Below are 23,205 nucleotides of genomic sequence, written 5' to 3'. Positions count from 1 at the left end.
ATTTCACGAAAGATTGAAATCGGATTTCACCAATTTGAGGACGTCGGGGGTGACAGGGTCTTTGACAGTGGTTTTTTATTTGGCATGCTTCACCACTTGCCATGACGACATCATTTTGGAATTTTGATTGCACAAGGAGTTCACATAAACAAAAAGAATCAGAAGCGCGTTCATGAGAGAGTGGTGTTTGGAAAATAAGGTATAGTCCGCATTGTGACATGAAATTTTTTAAGAGGGAAGGGTTAAGGAAGAGGATCAAAGTATTAACCGCTTCCGAGTTTCTGAGAATCGTGTCTCCCCTGTCGATGAAAAGAGGAGAAAGAAGAACGACGTTGTGTAAAGGAGAGAGGAATCATCACGTTGTTGTTTTATTCTCGCGCAACAGAGTAGGCAGCATAGGAAGTGGATCGGAAACACGACTTTCTTCGAGGGGAATAGATTCACGATTGCTTCCAGAAGCTTCCGTTGTTTGGATCTGGGATTGGAATCGTTGGGATCACGTAGATCGCCCTCAATGTAGGTGATAATCGTGGCCTAGGGTTCTTCTAAGGAGTCCCACAGGAGAAAGAGAAATAATATATATATATATATATATATATATGGGTGCAAAATATTCTAAGACGGTTTTTACAAAACCGCCTTAGAATGACAACTTTCTAAGGCGGTTTTTGTAAAACCGTCGTAAAACTGTTGAATTTAATTTCAAAAATGTCACTGTCTTCTTTCTAAGTCAGTTTTTTATCAACCGATGTAAAAGCAACATCGTGAAAAATGATTTTTGTAGTAGTGTTGTTTTATGTACAATTAATGTTCATTATGATTGAACCTTAGTTTCCCGTTTGAAATTCAATACAATGATTCTTCTGGATAGTTTGGATTAATCGTTGTATTTAATCTTGAATTGTCCGTTTGGACAGTTTGGGAATAGTCATTTTTTATAGTAGATTCATACATACAGGTTACCTTTATTTTCTTAAATGTGATGAAACTTTAGTATAGTGCATTTCACTTTGTTCTTTGGGTGCATACTGGATTGTGGTGGAATTCATGTCACTGCTTTCTTGTTGTGTACTTAGAGATTAATGCGAAATGTTGCCGAAATTTTGTCAAATATAAGAAAAGAAAGTTAACCTTCATGTATGAATCTACTACAAAAAAAATGTCTTTCTAAATGAGATAGGGTCACACCTCAAATGAAAAAAGTGAGGTTTTCATGCATCCAATAAACTTTGTGAGTATCACAGAGTTATTAGATGGATCGAAGTTGGATGAAGGAAAGTTGCATGAGCCCAGCGTATGAGGAAGGCGTTGAATATTTCTTGGAATTCGCATTCAAAAGAAGTCGACCAGATGAGAATGGAAAATATTTTTGTCCTTATATAAACTATTTGAACGGGAGACGATCAATACTACAAGACATACAGAAACATCTACTATGTGATGGGATTAAGAAGAATTATACGACATGTATATGGCATGGTGAATTGACAGACATGCAAAGATGGTTCCAAACTAAACCGGTTGATGTAGAAATGGGAGATCAATTAGATGATATTATTCGTGATCTTAGACAAGAGTCTTTTCAGCAAGCACATGCCCCTATGTATGATACATTGGAAAGTGATTCAAAGAAGCCTTTGTATCCAGGGTGCAAGAAGTCTATGACGTTGTTGTCAGTGGTGTTAAGTCTGGTTAATGTCAAGGCCATATATGGGTGGAGTGGAAAAAGCTTCACTTTACTGCTTTAGGTAGTGCAAGATATGCTTCTAGAGGAAAACACGTTGCCAAAATGTTATTATCAGACGAAGAAGATACTGGGTTCGATGGGTATACAGTATTAGAAAATTCATGCATGCCCTAATGATTGCATACTGTACAAACATGAGTTTGAAGAAATGCAGAAATGTCCCAGGTGTGGGGTATCATGGTACAAAGTGAAGGATGATGACAAGTGTAGCAGTAACAAAAGCACAAAGAAAGGCCCCCTATTGAAGGTGTTATGGTATCTTCCAATCATTCCAAGGTTTAAATGTTTGTTTGCTAATGGAAATGACACAAAAGATCTTACATGGCATGCAGATGGGACAAACTATGATGGAATGCTATGCCATCCAGCTGATTCCTCCTAGTTGAAGAAGATTGATCGTTTGTATTCGGATTTCAGAAAAGAGACAAGAAATCTTAGGCTTGGACTTGCCACTGATGGAATGAATCCCTATGTCAGTTTAAGTACTCGGCACAATTTGTGCCCTGTTTTGCTAGTAATTTACAACTTGCCTCCTTGGTTGTGCATGAAGCGAAAATACATGATGTTGTCAATGATGATATCGAGCCCAAGACAGCTAGGAAATGACATTGATGTTTATCTCAGTCCCTTGATTGAAGACTTGACAACATTGTGGGATGAGGGGGTTGTCGTGTTTGATGAGTATCGAAATGAGACATTCATGTTGTGTGCAACGCTATTTTGTACCATTAATGACTTTCCAGTATACGAAAATTTTAGTGAATGTAGTGTTAAGGTCCATCGTGCATGCCCTATATGTGAAGAAGATACAAGCTACATACAACTAAAACATGGAAGAAAAGCAGTATACACTCGACATTGACATTTTCTAAAACCTTATCACCCTTACCGCCGATTGAATAAAGCTTTTAATGGAAGTAAAGAGCATGAAATAATGCCAATAGCATTAACTGGTTAGCAGGCTCTTGAGAAAGTTAAGGACATCAATACTATATTCGAAAAAACCCAAAAGAAAGAAAAAAGTAAAACTTGCATATGGAAGAAGAGGTCGATATTGTTTGATCTTCCATACTGGTCCGATCTGGATGGTTTGAATACTTGTCAAGATCTAGCTGAAATGGGTATATGGGACCAGTTACATCCAATGTTTGATGGTAAGAAAATATACTTGCCTTTAGCATGTCATACTTTGTCAAGAAAGGAGAAGAAAAGTTTTTTTCAATGTTTGTGTCGTGTCAAAGTGCCACAAGGATACTCTTCAAATATTTAGAGCCTTGTGCAATTGAAAGATATGAAATTATTTGGCTTAAAGTCTCATAATGGCCATGTCTTTATGCAACAATTGTTAGTCGTGGCGATTTGAGACATTTTGCTTAGCAAAGTAAGGCTTGCCATAACTCGTTTGTGCTTTTTCTTCAATTCCATTTGTAGGAAAGTCATTGACCTTGTAAAGTTAGATGACTTGGAAAACGAGGTTGTTATTATCTTGTGTCAGTTTGAGATGTATTTTCCTCCTTCATTTTTCGACATCATGGTTCACTTAATTGTTCATCTGGTGAGGGAAATTAAATTGTGTGATCTTGTTTACTTACGGTGGATGTACTCGGTTAAGCGATACATGAGGATCTTAAAAGGGTATACAAAGAATTTACCCCATTCTAAAGCATCCATTGTTGCAAGGTACATTGCAAAAAAAGCTATTGAATTTTGTTCAGAGGACATTGAAAAGGCAAAACCAGTTTGGGCTTCCCGAGTCTTAGCATGACGAGAGAGTGGGAGGTAAGTCTTCACGAGGGCTACATGTTATAACTACAGGTCTAAAGGAATTGCAATAAGCTCATTTGTATATACTGAATAACAGTAATGAAGTTCTACCATACATAGTTCGTTACGAAGCCTTAGTAAAGGAAATAACCAATAAATGACCAAGAATAACGAGTTGAAAGAGCATAATAAGTTTTGCCATACATAGTTCGATCATTGATAAAGTGACTCGACAACTAATGTTGTCCTTTAGCCAAATGTCATCCTAGATGCAATCTTAAATGCAATCACAAGGACTTGTACAGGCTCCTGAGTCTAAGGTTGGTCTTTTTGCTGCCCGTGTCAACACAAAGGGAAGCTGTGTCAATCCCTCGAGGCCGGACCCAGACAAGGGTGAATTAGACAAATATGGGTTGTATGTTGATGACAATCCTCCCCACCTGGTTACCCTTGGACGAGTTTATGAGGGGCCGACAACTATCCACAATGTTCCTTTGGGCAATGATCAAGTGAAGGTCGGTGTTGAGGAAGTTTGAAATGTTGATGCTCACGTCCATGTACCCACTCAAGAGGTTTAGTTAGTGGGGCAAGCCCTTAACACCTTCCTTGCTTGGGCGACACATCTTGTAGAACCTTTTTCAGAATAGGTATTTCCTTTTGTTGTGTTTGTTATTGTTAAAAAAGGATTTGTTACAAATAAAGTTGTAATTGTCATTGACTTATGTTTATTAACTGTGTAGGATAAACAACGAGCTGAGGGATCTATGAATACCTATAGATAGGCTGAAACTTGATGACGATCCCCTATACCAGATGACATTAACGATCCTACAACTTTTCCTCGAGCCTTCGAAGTGTCGTGGGATTTAATTGTGTTTGGGGTGTATAATGATAACTTCCCCTTGCACATAAAGCATGAAGATCTTTCTGAAATAGCTCACAGTGATCAATGTCTTAGCATCTCTGTTATACAAATGTGAATTCTGCAAGTCACTTTACATTATTGTCTATTACCTAACTGATTGTTTTAAATTGATGCATAATTTACTTTATTTTAACAACAATAGGCATATGACTGAGATAAGAATGCGAGCGGGGAGTGCCTCTGTGTATGAATTCCTCGAGCCAAAGTCCATACAGAGATCTGGGCAATCACAATTTGAATCAAAGGATTATATTAAGAAATGGATGCAGAATTCCCAAAGAGATGTCTACCTAGGAGCCTACTTGAATGGGAAAGTAAAATTGAACAAATCAATTTAAATAATGTATACACTATAATAACTTGATATTCTCCAATGTAGTGCGCATTAGCAATTGGTCGTTATATGTCCTAAAGACAATGTTGTCGTCTGGTTCTATTCATTGCACGATAAGCCTGACAACTATTCGAAAGGAATTATTAATAGGTTAGTTATATTTTGTAAGACATTTACATTATCATTAGTATTTGACATCAATATTTTAAAATTGTACAATATGCATGCATCTTTCTCTTAACCAGTGCTTTGAAAGGATTCAACGATATTCAAGGAAGTAAATCCAAGGCTACTGCTAAATGGATTATAGTTAAAGTAAGTCATTTAAGCAATGGTTGATGTCTTAAAAATTACATTTTGTTATTGTGTACACTAATTTTCAGTTAACTTTGAATATCTTATTGAATTTAGTGTAATAAGTAAAGAGGAAGCTGTTGAACAAGTGGCCTCAGTAACTTAAGAAGGGGGTGAATTAAGTTTCAAAATTTCTCACTAACAAACTTTTGATTGCCTTCTAAATGATAGACTCAGAATGTAGAAGAAAAAGCAACAATCAATTTAATAATGTTCTTTAAACATGAAAGACAAAATTGATTGCAATAAAATAAATAAGATAAAGGAAGAGAGAAATGCAAACTCGATTTATACTGGTTCGGCCACTTCCCGTGCCTACGTCCAGTCCTTAAGCAACCCACTTGAGATTTTTCACTATCTTTGTAAAATCCTTTTTACAACTTCTAAACACCCAAGGAATCCCTTTCCCTTGTGTTCAAGAAACCCACAATTCAAGAGACAACCAATCTCTTGATTACAATTGACTTTCTGAGAAGAACAGAAAGATTTCTCTCCTTTAGAGTTGATAATACAATTTGAAGTTCCTGGATGAACTCTCAATAGATTTGCATGTTTTTGCCCAAGAGTTGTTGAGAGAGCATTTGACAATGAAGTTCTCTTGGAATATCTCTCTCTTACTTTTTGAAGTCAGACACACATATATATAGGCCCTTCGTGCCTTTTCAAAATGGTTTGAAGAGATGTGTCTTTTCAAAAAGCTTTTTTTGAAATTTTTCACTAGCAATCAATTATAGGTTTCTGGTAATCGATTACACAGTTATATTTTGAAGGGTCATGACTTTTGAATTTGAATTTCAAGAGTTCTGTTGCTGGTAATCGATTACAAACATCAGGTAATCGATTACAGGTTCAAAGTTCAAATTAAAAACCCCTTTTAATAGCTATTTTTCAAAATTGTCTTCTGGTAATCGATTACATTGCCTGGTAATCGATTACGAGAGCCTTGGATGTCTTAGAAACACTTTATTTTGAGGCAAGACTTGATCTTGAGTTAATCTTGAAGCAATGCTTTGTTTGTTGAAACAACCTTGTATTAATCTTGAAGCAATGCTTATCCTTTGAAGCAACCTTGTTTGATTCTTCTTTGACATAATCAAAATCATGTATTCATACATTCACAGAAGCACTGAGTGCGACTATTATGATGTATTGGATGTCAATGATAGTCATAAGAGGTTTCAAGCATAATTGAGAAATGGTAATTGTATACTTCAAAACTAATTTCATTTGTTATGCTTGTTATTATTTATATTGATTAAGTTATGTTTTATTATATCATGCAGTATTTTAATGATCCAAGACCATTGGAACCAGAGAGATTAAAGGCAATTCGCATTCAGTGGACAAGATTTTATGTCAAAGTTAAAAATGAAAATTGTGTTTAAGAAATTTTACAATTGTATATACTTATGTTTAATTAGATTCGGTTATAGTAGATGATTTTATGTATTAGCATTATTGTTTTCTTTAACCATTTCTTATAATTGATAGTAATTATTCAATAGTAATATAAAAATTTGTACATTGCAACTACTTGAATGGCCTGTTTTTAAATTTGCAGGTTTGAGTAACATTAAAAAACAAACAGGATGTTAAATAAAATTGAAAAAAAACATTAGTTTTTAAAAACTAATGTCATGGCACACTCACAACATTGATTTTTTAAAAAAATTGATGTTGTTGTGCACCTAACAACATCGGTTTTCCTTGGTTTTTAGAAAACCTAATGTTGTTTTTGCATTTTTTACATTTTTTTATTTATTGTTTACAATATGACATCAGTTTTTCTTAAAAAATGGATGTTGTATATTGTATGTTAACATCAATTTTCAAAAAATCGATATTAACTTGGAGTTTGTTAATATCGATGGTTTCAATATCAGATAAAAATTGATATTAAAAATTGAAAAAAAATCGACGTTAAAAGTATATTTTAGTGTTGGAGTTTAAATATTCTAAATTTTAGTTTATAGGCATGAGACGTATTAATCATGGGTGAAAAAAAAATTATAGAACCAAAGTTTTTGAATAATTATTGGTAAATGGTATACTACTAAAATTTTAGGTATTCTTTTATAAACTTGTCTTTTATATATATATATATATATATATATATATATATATATATATATATATATATATATATATATATATATATATATATATTCGTTTTGCCCAATACATTCAATTATTTTTCTTCGAGGTGGTTTTCTTCTATAATTCCTTTTGAAAATTGTCAAAATTATGTTTCATTTTTTTTGTTGGATCAACGTTGCAATTTATGTTTAGAGCCATGGATTTTTTTATTTATTTAAAAATGATATCACTTTTGAAGATTTTTAAGTTAATTCTCATTTAAATAAATTGTTATAAAGATGTATAAATGTGATGATGTTTAGTTAGTCTTATTTATCTGTTTTATCAAAATTGAACAGTAAAAGTTAATTCATCATATTATGTTTAATTTGGGCACAAAGACTGCTTTTTTTTTATTAAGATTTTCAAATTATCCTCTTGTAAATTAGTTGTATTAATTATTCCAACTAATATATCCATATTAATTATTATTTTATATTTGAAAACATATTTTTTATACGTATTTTATATGTATTTTCAAATATATAGTATTAAACATTGTTTATTCATTTTTGTACTCATAATAATTAAATGGAAAATTACACATCAAAATTAACAATTACAAAATGATCATTCAAATGGAAAATGAATCAGGTGTTAATTTCATTTAATTAAACTTATTCATAGCACTTTATTGCTTTAATTTTGTAAAAGTTAAATCTCCACGTTATTCTTATTTTGAATTCAAAATTTTGTAATAAACTACCTATCCGATAACTTTAAAGTATTTCAATTGATTATTCAATTTTTTTTATGCAAATTGATTATTCAATTAAAGGATTTTATTTCCCTTACTACGTTTTTGCAAAATATATATTAAAAAATTAATTCATTATTTAGTGAAAGATCCTTTATCGTATAAATTATTTTAACTAATAATCAAATTTTTAAATTAACTTTAACTATAACAAATATATATATTCAAATCAACTAATGCTCATTCAATTATTTCAACAAAACCAATTAATACACACAATATTTTGTGTATGATTCTCCATTGTTTCCCTAAGACAGTCCAATGTTTTTCTCTTCTACTCTTTTTGGTTGGTGACTCACAACAATAATGTTATACTTTAAACCAAATGTAAAATATTGCACGACAATTAGAAAAAAGTAAAATAAGGAAAGGAAACACATATAAAAAGAATAAAAGAAATAATAAGATATATTGGTTTCCAGTCGCCTCATTTTATTTCTCACCAAATTTATCATATTGTCATCGCTAAGAACTTTTTTTTTTATACACAAAACTGGGCACTAATATTGTAAGTTAAGTCGAACATATTAAGCAAGACTCTATCTATATATATCAAATTGTAAGTGCGTGAAGGGGATAAAAGCCTCTAAAAATTAGTAAAACCCATAATCTCAACAAAATTAAAGAGATGATTAAAAATATCAAATAAATAATTGAAAAAGAATAAATAATCCCCATTCGATGTGTTACTCTCAAATTGCAAAAGCTTCGTGAAGGAAAATATGAAGCCTAGAAAATTAGTTAGTAAAAAACCCATAAAACCAAGTAAATTAGAAGAGATGAATAAATTGTATAAGATAAAAAGAAAGCCTCAGGAGCATGAGATAAAAAAATCACCTTTAAATAGAATGAAATTGATTATTTTCCAGATACCGCAGAGAATGAAATAACAACCTTCATATACAACCTTTTATATACTGTTTCCAAAATCACTCATGAAAGAAATTTGATATTTTTTTATTTTCAAAATCACATTTCTAATCAAATCATATATTACACTTTTTTTATCTTTAATTGTAATTACTATAAATAAATCCGTTTTATTATCTTTAATTTAATAGTTACTTTAATTAAAAATTCAATCAAAATAAATTTTAAAAATTCGAATCTTACAGGTACAATTTAACTGATAAAGAAACTAAATATCTTGACTTAAAAATATGATATTATAATTACAATTTAACCTAATCATTATGATCATCAGTATATATGTTATTTTATTTTAGGCAACCAAATTTATCCAATTAATATGCCTTAAATAGCTAAAATTTTCTGCTCATATTCGATTTTTTAAAATTTATTTTGATTGAATTTTAATAAAAGTAATTATTACAATTAAAGATAATAAAAATACTTTATTTATAGTAATTACATCTAAAGATAAAAAAGTGTAATCTATAATAATGAATTTAAGAATCGAAAACAAGTTCAAATTTCACATGGCAAAGTAAGGTTGCTACTGAGGCCTTCAGATGACATGTGTTATTAATCCATGTTTCGTAATTATTTGATTCAGTTATAAAGTAATTTGGTTCAATTTCAACCCATAATTATATTTATTATAAGGATTATTATTATATAGGTTCTTTTATTTTACGTAACCAAATTTATCCAATTAATATGTCTTAATAGCTAAAGTTTGCTGCTCATATTTGAATTTTAAAATTTATTTCGATTGAATTTTCAATAAAAGTAATTATTCAATTAAAGACAATAAAAAATATTTATTTATAGTAATTACAATCAAAGATAAAAAGTGTGATCTATAATAATAATAAATTTAAGAATTCAAAAACAAATTCGAATTTCACAAGTTGATGATTGTTAGTCACACTTTTGGATGTCACTTGTTATCATTTGATGTTTTGAAGTTATTTGGTTTGGTTCCAAACCATAATTATATTTATTATAATAATTAGGCTAAATTATAATTTTGATCTTCTATAATTTCAAATCTTCAATTTTGATTCTTTTATTTGTAAATCAAGATATTTAGTCCCCTTATTTTTAGAATAAATAATTTGGATCATTTCTTGATCAAATGTTGATTTAAATATGATCTATTTGTGCTAACCTAATGTTTATGTAAGCAATTGACATGATACTCATGTAATTAAGTTAATTTTATTTAGTTTATTTTATAAATACTATTTTATATGTATCATTGTTAAAGTGTTATTAATTTTTACAAATTATAAAAATTAAAAAATTAAAAAACATTTAATATATAAATATTTATAATTTTATATTATATATTTTATTTTGAACAGTATACATATCTTTATTTTAATTTTACCAATTTATAATTACATTCCAAAAGTTAATATATAAATTATTTACAAAAATTGTTTTATAAATTAATTTTAACATATAGATTATTTTTCTCTAATTATATATATAAATATAATTACATGAATTAATATAGAAATTATACATACAGAAATTTATTTTAATATGTCAATTATTGTTATTCTTATTATGTAAATTATAAAATTTTAATATTTAATTTTTTTAGGAAACTTATTAGTGAATAAGTTTTTTAATAAAAATTATATAAATCAAGTAATTTACATAAATTAATATATCAATTGTATATATATAAATTATTTTATGTAATTTAAAATTTTAAAAATTTAAGCAAATTTATTTTTATATAAAAAATACAAGTTTTTATTTTAATTATAAAAAGTAATACATTTTTAATTTTTAATTTTTGAATTATTTAAATATTATTTCAAAATTTCATAATTTGTATAAATTATATAAAATAATTTTTATAAATAATATATATTAGTTTATGTAATTTTTAAAAAAAAATTATAATGAAATAAGATCAAATTTAGAATGATATAAAATAAAATTAAAAATATTTATAATTATTTTTTTTTAATTCATAAATTTTTATAATTCAAAAAAATTAATAACTAAATTATATAAAATAGTATTCATAAATTAATTAAATAAAAATAGTGTTTTAGTTGTTTATTATCTTATTTTTAAATAAAAGATTATGAATTCATATTTTAAATTTTTTTTAATTTTTGATATTATTTAATTTCATGTCACATAAGCGGAAGAAATAAAATTATTTATTCTAAAAAATAAAATGGTTAAATTTCTTGATTTATAAATAAAAAAAATCATTTAAAATTTATAAGAAATTAAAATTACAATTTAACTGTTAAAAACTTCACTTCGCCACGTGGAATTCGAATTTGGTTTTAGATTCTTAAATTTGTTATTATAGTTAGATTATTGATTATTATATATATATATATATATATATATATATATATATATATATATATATCAAATTAAAATTATTGAATAAAACATTACTAAATAATATAAGACTAAATTTTAATGTTTTTCTTGTAAACGAAAAAGCGTTTCCAAATTTTTAGCTACTTGCTTTCCCAACAAAAGGCTGCTTGGCTTTGGAATTGAAAATTGGAAGCAGACATGTCCTTTCTGTAAATCCAACTAATTCTATCAAATTCTATTTCTCATAAATTCTCAAATTACCATATTCCACTTCTTCTCCCGTAGGTCATATCCTTCAATTCCTACACTTGTTACACAATTTCTTGAATTGGATTTGGAGCCAACCCTTCACATTTTCAGGTATCCATTTCCCAGATCTTCATCAATCAATCATTTTGGTTTTTCTTTCGCTTCCCCACTCCCAATTACATTGCCCTCAAACCCTGGATCTTGCGGAAGCCTGTAATTTGCTAACCAAAGTAACACGAAGTAGTTAAGCAGGGTTGTGCTTGGGTTGTAGCATAAATTTCTTGCACTTTTAGCGTTTTAGAATAAAACCCAATTCTCAAAATTCGACCTTTTCATTTGGGTCTCTCAGAAATTAAGCCTGGTTAGCCAATGAATGTGACGATGCTGCTTTTGTAGTATGAAGCTAGGGTTGTTGTATGCAATTGTTGTGTTAGTTTTTTGGAAGATATGAGTAGGTTTCCTTCGTTTTCAGTGAGAACAGAAGTGAGTCCGAGTGTTGATTCAGAATCATTGCAACGATGGGTTGTTGCCTTTTGTGCTATAAGGTTTGATCTTGAACAGGGCCAGCTTGTAGAAGAGTGTTATCCACAGGGGTGTTTTTCCCATGATGAGGAGCTTGAAATTGCTTATAGTTCCTTTCCTGATTCCGTTTCACAGCACCAAAACCAAAACCGATCCAGCATTCACGATTGTATCTTCTTTTACCGAATTCACAGGCACCTTAAGAAGTCCCTAGATGAAAAGGGTGTCGCTGATAGTAGCAATGCTTCTAAATTCTTGTATGGTTATGTGTTTAATAGGCAGAGACACGATGAGCGGTTAAAGCGTGGTGGGGAGCAGAAGTCCGTGGTCATTTTGTCTTATAGTCCTTATTCAAGTGTGTTTAGACCTTTGTTGCAAATTGTAGGTCCTTTGTTTTTTGACATTGGTAAGAAAGCATTGGAGCATATTGCTGCTTATGTTTCAAAATGGCCTGCTCCCCTTCCTGGTAAGGTGATGGATCTTCCTATTGGAAATGCAACCCTTAAAGTGAACTTGCCACCTGCTCACGGTTTGCCTGTAGAAGGTGAATTGTCTTTTGAAGAGGGTGCTTCTTCTGTGGCACCTTTTGTTCCTAATAGTCAGCCAGTCCCACAAGGTCTTTTTCATGATTCAGATATTTTTGGATCGTTCCGAGGGATTCTATTGCAGCTTTGGCTGTTGTGGGAGTTGTTGCTCATTGGTGAACCGATGCTCATCATTGCCCCCACACCTCCCCAATGTTGTGAGGCTGTAGCTAGTCTTGTGAGTTTGGTTGCTCCATTACTTTGCAGTGTTGATTTCCGTCCCTATTTTACCATTCATGACCCAGTGTTTGCACGTTTAAACTCAATCCAAGAAGGCCAAGCTTTCCCCCCGATGATTTTAGGGGTGACAAACGTGTTCTTCCTCAAAGCACTGCGTAACATCCCACACATTGTCTCAGTTGGAAGTCCTCCTCTTAATTCGAACAGGCTTGCCCTTACAACTAGGTCTTCTACTGGCAGAGGTTCTGGCAGACCAGAAGGTCTTGGGTTTCAACAACTTTCCCTAAAGAAGTTCTCTCCTTCTAGTTTATTGAGTGCGGTTAGGCTGCGGAGAGATGGCCCTCTATGTCTCATGACAGAACATAAGGAAGCCATTTGGAGTATATATTCTGCGACAACTAAGCCAGATACTTCTATCTTAAATAGGCTTATAGATGCTGGGGTGTCACCAAGAGTTGAAGAGTCAATGTCAGTTGTGAATAATGAGATATTACGGAGACACTTCTTGGAGCTCACAACAAACTTTTTGGCTCCTTTTAGCCCATACTTTAGGACTTCAACACCATTAGAAGGATCTTCTCCTTATGTAGATCCTCCTTCTCTACCTCCATTCAATGCCGATGAATTTCTTGCAAGTTTATCAGCAAGAGGTCCAGGGAAGTTTATATTAAAGCGAATGAAATCTAACTGGCTTGACTTATACAGGTAACAATTTTGTTTGCTCTTTTTATCATCATGTACTTCCATTTGTCACCAACCTCTTTGTAATATAGTATTTTACATTATGACTTTGCAATAAATTTGCAGTTCCTTTTAGATTTATGATCTTCACATGATTTGCTTGAATGCTCTCATCAGGCGATTCCTGAATGGACCCAACTTTCTGCCATGGTTTCAGAGAAGGCGTGCTGTTGCGGAACAAGAACAAGATAGATTATGGAGACAAGCAAGAATGAAAACCGACATACAACAACTTATTTCTAGACTATCTGAATTGGAAATTGTGGACTCCTTCAATGTCATAGAGAGACTTCTCCTCAGAGAAATACAGGTAACCTGCTTTCCTAGGATCCTTAAATAAATGTATGCTGTTGGTTGACCAAGGCTTTATCTTTGCCCATCATGAATAAAGCATGCTGTATCCATATATATTTCATTAGTTGTTGTTTTCATAAACTTGTTTTACTGTGTAATGTTGTGTGTCAAGGATGACCACACTAAGCCTTTATTTATAATGAGCAAATAGGATCAGTATTGATTACATAGAATCAATCTAATAATGACTAATGAGTAATAAGGACTAAATCACTAATTACTATCTAATCATAAATAACAGAATAATATGTAATTTTAACATTCCCCCTCAAGCTTGAGCATATACATGAATCAAGCTTGTTACAAATGTGGTCAACCAAATAGAAACTAAAGACAGTTTGCTGGAGACGAGTCACATGTCTTTTGTGTGAACTTGACGTGCCAGGGCCCTGCATGGGCCCGTGTGCGGCGGTGTTTTGAGTTGGCTGTGCACGTGGATGGTGTGACAGTCTTTGACGATGACAATGGGTACTGTTCACCCGTGAAAAAAGCACAAAGATCCAAATGGGATGCCTTGAGCCGGAGGGAGAGAAGATCAATGTGACCCTGGCCGAAGATGTGTCATGCATCGTGTGCATGAACTTCACACACCAGGGCCCCTGCATAGGGTCGCGTGCAGCGGTGGTTTGAGTTGGCTGGGCATGTGGATGACGTGATAGTCTTCGGCGATAGGCTATAGTGGTTGAATGTGACCTTAGAGAAAAAAATGTTGAAAAGTCTACCAAACGAAGGCAGAGCAGCAAAAAGGTGTCGAAAAGTCTACCAAAAGAAGGCAGAGCAGCTGCACAGCACTGTTTACCATGAAGAGGGGAAGAACCAGCATGAGCCATGTTAAATGAAAACAGAAACACAAAACGTGATTAAAACAAAGTGTGAAAAATAAGGCACGACAAACAAAACAGTCCCGGAATGGCCCGAAACTGACTGGGCTTTGTGTGCCTCAGTTCAGGGACCCTGGCACCGGAAACAAAGGCTGGAAATATGGCTGGATGTGCTGCCGCATGCCGGAACAGTTGGGTGCTCAAATGTGGTTAGGTGCGCAAAGGAAGAATGTTGTTTGGTGTGCAAAGGAAGGGCGTGTGAAAGAGCATTGAAGCTCTGATGAGATCATCGCCACCACCATCGTGTAGATCAGTGGATGACAATGCTGGTGATGGGGCACCGCACGGAAAGGTCACCGGAGCTCTGGTGGCAGCAGTGGCGGCTGCCAGAAAAACAAAAAAATCACTGGAAAGTGGAACGATGAGCAGAAACAGTCACCGGAAGACGGGAGACAATCAGAAAGGTCCACCAGGGACCTATTTGTCCCTGGTGGAGCACGGGTTTTCGTTATTCCTCTCTCAAGAAGAACCTAGCTGTGATATCATATAACAGTTCATTATTCTTAATGATGTGGATCGATGATGTGATGATGTTTTTGTTATTCACATTTGCAAAGGACTTAATGCCTACCATAATACATCCTGGGTTATGAATATTATATTACTGGGACTTTATTATTTTTATTTATGTGATGTTTTATCCAACTAGACAAATAGTCAAATTGAAAGGCAACTAATAGAGTAAGACTGATGCTCAAGTTCAAACAGAAGCATATGATAACTGTTTGATCTCTTCTCCTGCTTTTCCCATTTTGCATTTAGGTTTCACAAAGTCATCAAATATTGATCTACCATTAGGAGCAGGGAAGTTAATTTTTCATCCATATTTGCTTGAGTTGTGTGGATGCTCAGGTTTCATAGCATTCCAAAGACTTGTTTGGGTTGATTTCTGTAATATTTCTGTTCAACATCTGGGGACATAAGAATAACTGAATCATGAATTTTCCTAGAACAATCTTGCATATGGACTAAGGCTTTTAATATTCCTCTTTTCTTTCTTGTTTTTGGCTGTGTGAGGAGTTAGATTCAAAATTTTACAGTATAAGAATTGCTTTTCCATGTAATCTTTTCCTTATTATGGAGGTGTCTACTTTGATTCTGTTCTGAATAGTGGTGGAAGCAAAAATTTTGTGAAGGGTGCCAAAGCAAACATATAGCATGAAGAAACTTTTCAACTCTCTTTTTCTTTTGCTTTCCTTGAATTTTTGTTCTTTTATATTGTATATCTTGTATGATAATGTAGGTTATATCATTTGCACAAGACTTCCCATTAACTAAAGGATTTGAGTGAGGGTCATGAACATTGCCTCTGGTTCTGAGTACCATGAAGCTATGATATTAACAAAACTCAAATGATCATATTTAGTGAAACATGTAGAAACAAAAAAGATACATAAGTTTTCAAGTACTATTACAACTGACTTTTGAATTAATATAACTTATAATAAGCTATTAGCCTATTATTATTCTTGTACTTTGGCTATTGTTACATGGATGTCCTGTTAAGAGAAAATACCCTTGAATTTAGCTGTTGACTTTACATTTTTCACCAGATTGTGCTTTTTGCTGAGAGAAACTGTAACATTATTGTATCTGTGGAACCATGAGAAATGCTAGCAACACACTCTCTAACACAATTTTGAACACACCCTCTACTATTGGTTTAAATTTATTAGAAATAGTTCAGAAATAGATTTGATAATAAAGCATGAGTGTCTCACCACCCAGCTGAAACTTCCCATACATATATAATAAGACCAAAGGTCAACAAGTACATGAGATGAGAAGGTGCAGACTGCAACCCCCTGATCAAACAGTTACAACAAGTGAAAAGAGAAAAGAGTAGTGCAGACATAAAATAATAACACAAAGGTACATGTAAAACACATAAAACATATATTAATCTAACAGAAATCACAATTTTTTTTGGGTCTCACTTCTTATTTAAAGAGTCTCTCTCCTGATTTTATAGTTTTTACTTTTTAATAAATTTTAACAAATAGTAGAATATGTGTTAGAAAGATTGTGTTGTTAGCATTCCTCACAGAACCATTTTAATAAGGACTAAGGATATGATTGGTCCCATCCCATTTGTCTGTTGGAAGCTTAAAGTGATCATTTCTGAGCTCTGATGTTAATCTGTTCCCGTGGAAAAATGCACCTTATACGTTGGATTTCTCTTTCTACCTTGATGCTGGGAATTACTTTGCTGATGTTACTATGGGGCAAAAAGTCTCGTGTGGTCTGTGCCAAGTAATATATCTACATTTGGGATATTAAGAATCAAAACTAACAGATTTTCTTTCTAACTGGACTTTTGATCTATTTAGAAGAGTGATAAGTTAATTGATGTCTTGTTGAATGAGTATATATGGTGGTCAGAGGCTCAGCCTTAAATGCTTCATTTCTATGAACCAATAACTGCTTTCATACTGGCCCATAGTTCATATCTTTTGGTTCTGAAACCTTCACTGCCATAGTGTGAGGTGAAACTTAAACTTTGCTTAGTACTTCCTCTGAAACTCAAGTCAGTGTTAACTATTAAGTGTTAGTTTTATAACCTACTTGGCGTGATTATAGGTAGAGGCATGAATGGACCAACCCTAGATGAAAGCTAGTATGCTCAAGCTTGTACAGTTAAATATACCAAGGTGCTGTGCTGAAATAAGACTAAAAATTTGTGCATAAGCTTAGACGAGCCCTTGCAGTTCATAATCAGTATTTTGTAGATGTCTACTTGCGCATGCATATACTATAGTTAAACTATTATACAGATGATGGGCATAAACTTATTGAAGCCTAAAGATAAAGAGTATACTGGGTGCCTGGGTGGTGATGTGCTAGGCTAAAAGCACGGAATTTGGTACCCTTGGCCAAGTTGTTTTAGTTCACTTAACCTGGTTGTACAGTGCAAATACAAGTCTTTACTCATTTAAGAAATTATTACAATGTGTATATGCTAGTTAATATCTTGAGGTTTTCGGGCTTCCCAATACAAGAATAAAGAATCAGCTGTAAAACTTGATTAAGAATCAGCTGAAGACCTTGGAGCTCACTAAGAATAGTGTGATTAGAAAACTTTTCGCATATTGATAGATTGCACGCTTTTTACAAGGCAACGAGGAAGAGGAGATGAAATGTTATAACCAACTTGTTCAATTGTTTTAAGAATGAAAGACTCAGAATAGCTTCGTAGTTGTCAAATGTTCTATTGTATACCCTTACTTTTTCCTGGACACAGTGGACATATATTTTTCTGTGATTTCATGTGTGATTCAGACTATTTGCTAATGAGAAAGAGATTGTATGTTGGATACCATGAAGCTTAATGTGAATTGGGATGAAATTTTGTACCATATCTAAAGCCTTCCACACGTTTTCATCATGGAAGCATACCTTTACTTTTGAATAAAGAACAATTGATGTTTGGTTCTGTAGTATACTACGTGTCATGTGAGTTAAAACTATGAACTTGATATTTTGGAGGGCTTAACTCGTCTCACTCAACTGAGACTTGCATATATAAATAGGAAATAAGTACATGACAAGATATGAAAAGATAGGGTGCAGACTGCGGCCCTTGTACAGCAGAGAAAGAGTGCAAAATAAGAAAGATAATAAAACATAAAAAAAACACATTAATCTAACAATGTGCAAGGCAGCACATAAGTATCTGTTGCATAATGTGCTACAGGACATTACACTCCTGATCATAGAATTATTTATGCTTTAAAAATTATTTTCAGTGTTTTTATTTAACTTAAATGCAATTTATCAGCTGCAGCAATCTGGAAAGAGTGGCATTGATTCTGTGGCTACCTCTCAGAAACTAAAGGGAGACCTTAGGGCCATTTTCAATGTTCTTTCAAAGGACATGCAACAACTCATGCTTTCAAACCCTGAAAGGGCGTCCCTTCTGCAACCAAGTCCAGAGTCACCAAAACTTCCAGGGCGTCCGCTCATACAAGTTGCGGTTGGGTCTTCTACATCACCCCGGTAACGGTAAAAACAGGAAACCGGTGGTTGAGGTATATAGGATCTCCTTGTGCTTCTGAAGGACAAATGAATTCTTGGACTACTTCCATCTGATTGAGAGAAGTTCTCTGATTCATGACAACTAATGTGGGGTAAGACTCTTTGGTGCACATCTTAAAAGCTTTTCAAGTCACTTATTTGCTGATTCTTCAAATAAACAGCTGCACGGTAAACAGCAATTTGTGTTGATCAATACACTTCAAGCATCCGGTGTGGCGTATAACTTCTCTCTCGGCAAATGTATATGGAAAGTCCTTTTGGTGTTAAATTTATGAGGTTTTTCTTATTGCCTTTTTTTTGGCAGAAATTGAGGCTTCGTGTTGTTTATGGTCTGAAAAGATCAAGCTGTAAATTATTAACTGTATTAGCTTTCGGTAGTGGTCTCTCCCAAATGGTTTACAATTCCATATTTTTTACAATGCTTGTCTTTGAGGCCCAAATTCATTTACATTGTATTTTATCTAGACTCATTAATATTTTACGGGAGAAATGCTACCAACACATGTAACATTCTTTATTATTGGTCGATATTTGTTGGATATTGTTCAACAATCTTTTTATTGTGTTTGTTTATAGGATAAAATATGTTTCTTGTCCTTGTAAAATTATCAAAATATGGATTTCATCTCTGCAAAAATTTGTTTGAATTTTGTCCTCACAAATTTAAAATGTATTATTTTTGGTCCGGAGTTAGGCTGGGTTGATCCCTACACCTACATGTCACCCTTTTATTCGTCCAATTGTATGTCACCCTTTTATTCGTCCAATTGTTTGCTATTCTCTTCTTACAATTTTTGGGGTTTTACCCCCCCCCCCCCCCCAAATTGAAAAGAAAAACAGTTGCAAATTTCAACATCTCCGTAAGCAAAATCTTCAATCAGAGTCTTCTTGGATCCAAAGCCATTCAGAAGCCCATCTAAGCAGCCCAAAAAAAATAAACTGTAAACATCGCACACTAAAAGCACTTTAGAAAAATTCCACATCCATGGTCGGGGATCACTATATAATTCTCCGTGATCACGAAGTTGTGCGTCATTGTTGGAGTGTCGAGGGGTATTTCGACATCCGGTGACTTCTCTCCTCTGATGAGAGACAGAAGTACCTCACGAACTTGCTTGTGACGTCGTAGCTCAGCCTAACGAGCTCGATGCAAGTAGGATTGACCTTTGAATGCGGGACCATGGAGAAATTGAGTTGGTCGTGGAAGCCGTAACGACCAATTGTTTCGAGGTTGTTGGAGGCGGTGATTTAGAGCTTGTAGGGAAGGTTGTCCTCCGACATGATGAGAAGTTTTCTGTTGAAGAACACGAGGCCAGTGTTGGCGGCGCCAATGCTGTTGCGATGGTCGACAATGCCGCAAGGGCCTCATGCATAGAATAACATCAGCCTCGCAATGCTAGAATGCCCATGGAGTTCACCAATTACTTTCATGATTGGTCTTCAAATCCTGCATTATCCTTGTATCAATTATGATTGTAATGCTAGTGTATATCTGGTATTGGCATCCCTGGAATGTTTTGTAATGGTTAGGTAGATTTAGTGGGTCAAGTGTAGATTCTGTATTGTGACAGAAAGGATTTTCGATCTTTCTTGGTGGGTGGCCCTAAGCTATTCTATATTGGCAAAAGAATAAATATTTTGGGCAAACGTTATTCTCGGGGGCAACGTTCCTTATGCTTCCACTTAACTGATGCCATTCTTTTTTCTTTTTTAGGACATTTGTTTGTTCAAATTTATCTTCCAATTTGTAGCGATTTTTTGCAATTTGTCGGGAGGTTTTAAACCTAAAAAATGATAAGAAAAAAATAGACAATAATTAGACTAATAAGAGAATGACACATAGGTACGGGATCAACCCAACCTAATTTTAGGCAAAAGAAATAGTACATTTTAATTTTGTGAGAACATGAGACAAACCAAAATTTTCATAGGGACGAATTTTATACTTTGGTAACTTTACAGGGACCCAAAACATTTTAGCCTTGTTTATACAGTTGAACAATTAATTTTCTACAGTAACAAGAAAGCAACAGCTACTTTTGTTTTATCACATTTTTTATGTAACTTTTTTCTACTCCTACCACGGTTTCACCTTTTATGCAAACGTAAGAGGTATGCTTTAAAACACTTATGATGTGTTTGTATTAATGTTGCTTTTCGTTCAATGCAGAAGTAACAATTTTATCTGAAATTGGCTTCTCTACTGTCCTTTTCTCAGCTGTCCCTGCGCTATCCATATAGTTGTGTTAATATTTAATTTTGTGATTCAATTTTAAAACTGTGTGATTTTCAAGGAGCAGCACAGAGACAACTGGAAGGGAATTGCTAGGGGCACCCAACAATTTTTAAAAAACCCAAAAATGCCCCTGAACATTTTTCTTTTATAAAAAGCTGTTTTTTTTATTTCATGGTTGCTTTCTGCGTTCTCTCCTGCGTTTTCTCCATTCTGGTGCTTGTGCTGTGCGATATTTGTCCGTGCTGATTGTGCTTGTGTTCTGCTTTGGTGTGATATTTGTCAACTAAGGTACATAGCTGCTTTTCTATGGTTGATTGTTTATTTTTGGTAGTAGAATGGTGTAAGCGTTTCAGATTCGATCCAAGAAATTTTCTTCCGGCGATGACATTACTGCGGAAGAAAAAAACTTCTTCTGTGGAGTCTCGCAGAAGACGTCTTCCGCGAGACTCCACGGAAGAAGGTTTCTTTCGTTGTTTAAATTACACCTGACATTACAACTGCGGAAGAAACCTTCTTCCGTGTAGTAATTCGTTTTATGATTTTTTAGTTTTAAGATTATTTTGAATGTTATTTTGGTTAATTCTATTTGTAATTTATGTGAAACATAAAAATATATTTGTTGGTTGAAGTGCTGATTTTTTTTGCCTAGGTTGAAGTATTTTTTGGTTAAATGAGCTTTGTAGGTTATAATTTTTAAATTATGTAATTAAAAGTTGAATTTGGTTGTTGTTAAAATATTGATGTATATGTAGATTAAATATTTGTGTGAGGTTGTCAAATGTTGAATTAGTTTGATATTCATAGTTTGTAAATTTTTTTGGGTTGTTGTATTGTTCAAATTATTTAGTTGAATGTTGAATTAGGTGATAGTTATATTTTGAATTAAGATGGACGAAGATCAATGGGCATATTACAGTGCGATGTCCGAAGAAGTTGATATGGATTTTCAAGATGAAGAAGATTGTGGTGTGAATGAAGCACATGTTGATTGTTCAGATGCTTTTAATACTTCTCAGGTAATCATGTCGATCAGTTTTAATTGTTTGATCTAATGTATGATTTGTGTAAAAATTAATATGTCGTGGTTGTGTCCTAGGTCTTTGCAACCCGAGAAGATGTTTTGAAGTGGGCTCGAATGGTTGCCCATGAAAACGGTTTTGTTGCAGTAATTATGAGGTCTGATACATATACTGGTAGCAGAGGAAGAACTTCATTTGTGTCAATTGGGTGTGAAAGGAGCGGTAAGTACAAGTGTAGGAAGAAAGAATTTGTTAGAAGAGACACAGGCACTAGAAAATGTGGTTGTCCCTTTTTGATTCATGGAAAACCAGTGCATGGAGGTGAAGGTTGGGCGGTGAAACTGATATGTGGGATTCACAACCATGAATTGGCGAAGACCTTAGTTGGACATCCATATGCTGGGAGATTGACAAATGATGAGAAGAATATCATTGCTGATATGACGAAGTCGAATGTGAAACCAAGAAACATCCTACTAACGTTGAAGGAGCACAACAGCAGCAGTTGCACCACAATCAAACAAATCTACAATGCAAGAAGTGCATATCGTTCTTCAATCAGAGGAGATGACACTGAAATGAAACACCTAATGAGGCTCCTTGAACGTGACCAATACATTCATTGGCATAGATTGAAGGATGAAGATGTGGTGCGTGATTTGTTTTGGTGTCACCCAGATGTAGTTAAGTTATGTAACACATGTAATCTTGTTTTTTTGATAGACAGTACCTACAAAAAAAATAGGTACAGGCTCCCATTGCTTGACATTGTGGGGGTGACACCAACCGGGATGACTTTCTCTGCTGGGTCTGCATATCTGGAGGGTGAGCGCGTGAACAATCTTGTATGGGCATTGAAACGGTTTTGAGGCCTTTTTTTAAGAAATGATCGCCTTCCTGTTGTTATTGTCATAGACAGAGACCTAGCCCTGATGAATGCTGTGAAAGTTGTGTTTCTGGAGTGTACGAATTTGTTGTGCAGGTTTCACATGGACAAGAATGTGAAGGCAAAGTGCAAATCGCTAATTGGTCAGAAGAATGCCTGGGACTACGTAATGGATAGTTGGGATAACCTGGTAGATTGTCCTTCGGAACAGGAGTTCCCTGAACACCTTCAAAGGTT

General features: G+C 33.6%; 1 protein-coding gene across 5 annotated transcripts; it reads left to right on the top strand.

Annotated features, from left to right (window-relative positions):
* Positions 1-11,408: 11,408 nt before the first annotated feature.
* On the top strand, positions 11,409-20,474 carry LOC100782429 (protein DENND6A). Of its 5 annotated transcripts, XR_413938.3 has the most exons (4): positions 11,409-13,521; positions 13,675-13,867; positions 18,571-18,919; positions 18,989-20,474. XR_413938.3 is itself a non-coding variant. In XM_006578392.3 (3 exons), exons 1-3 carry the CDS (start codon positions 11,978-11,980, stop codon positions 18,790-18,792), a joined length of 1,953 nt encoding a protein of 650 aa, XP_006578455.1. In that variant the 5' UTR covers positions 11,409-11,977; the 3' UTR covers positions 18,793-20,474. The 5 variants fall into 5 exon arrangements, 2 of the variants coding, with proteins under 2 accessions (XP_006578455.1, XP_003524017.1); XR_001387954.3 differs by lacking the exon at positions 18,989-20,474 and having other exon boundaries at positions 13,715-13,867; positions 18,577-18,720; XR_001387953.1 differs by lacking the exon at positions 18,989-20,474 and having other exon boundaries at positions 13,715-13,867; positions 18,571-18,706.
* Positions 20,475-23,205: the final 2,731 nt, after the last annotated feature.

This window comes from Glycine max, chromosome 4, assembly GCF_000004515.6.
Source record: "Glycine max cultivar Williams 82 chromosome 4, Glycine_max_v4.0, whole genome shotgun sequence".
NCBI classification, from domain to species: domain Eukaryota; kingdom Viridiplantae; phylum Streptophyta; class Magnoliopsida; order Fabales; family Fabaceae; genus Glycine; species Glycine max.
The sequence above is the reverse complement of the archived record's forward strand: the minus strand, read 5'-3'. Positions and strand labels throughout refer to the sequence as shown.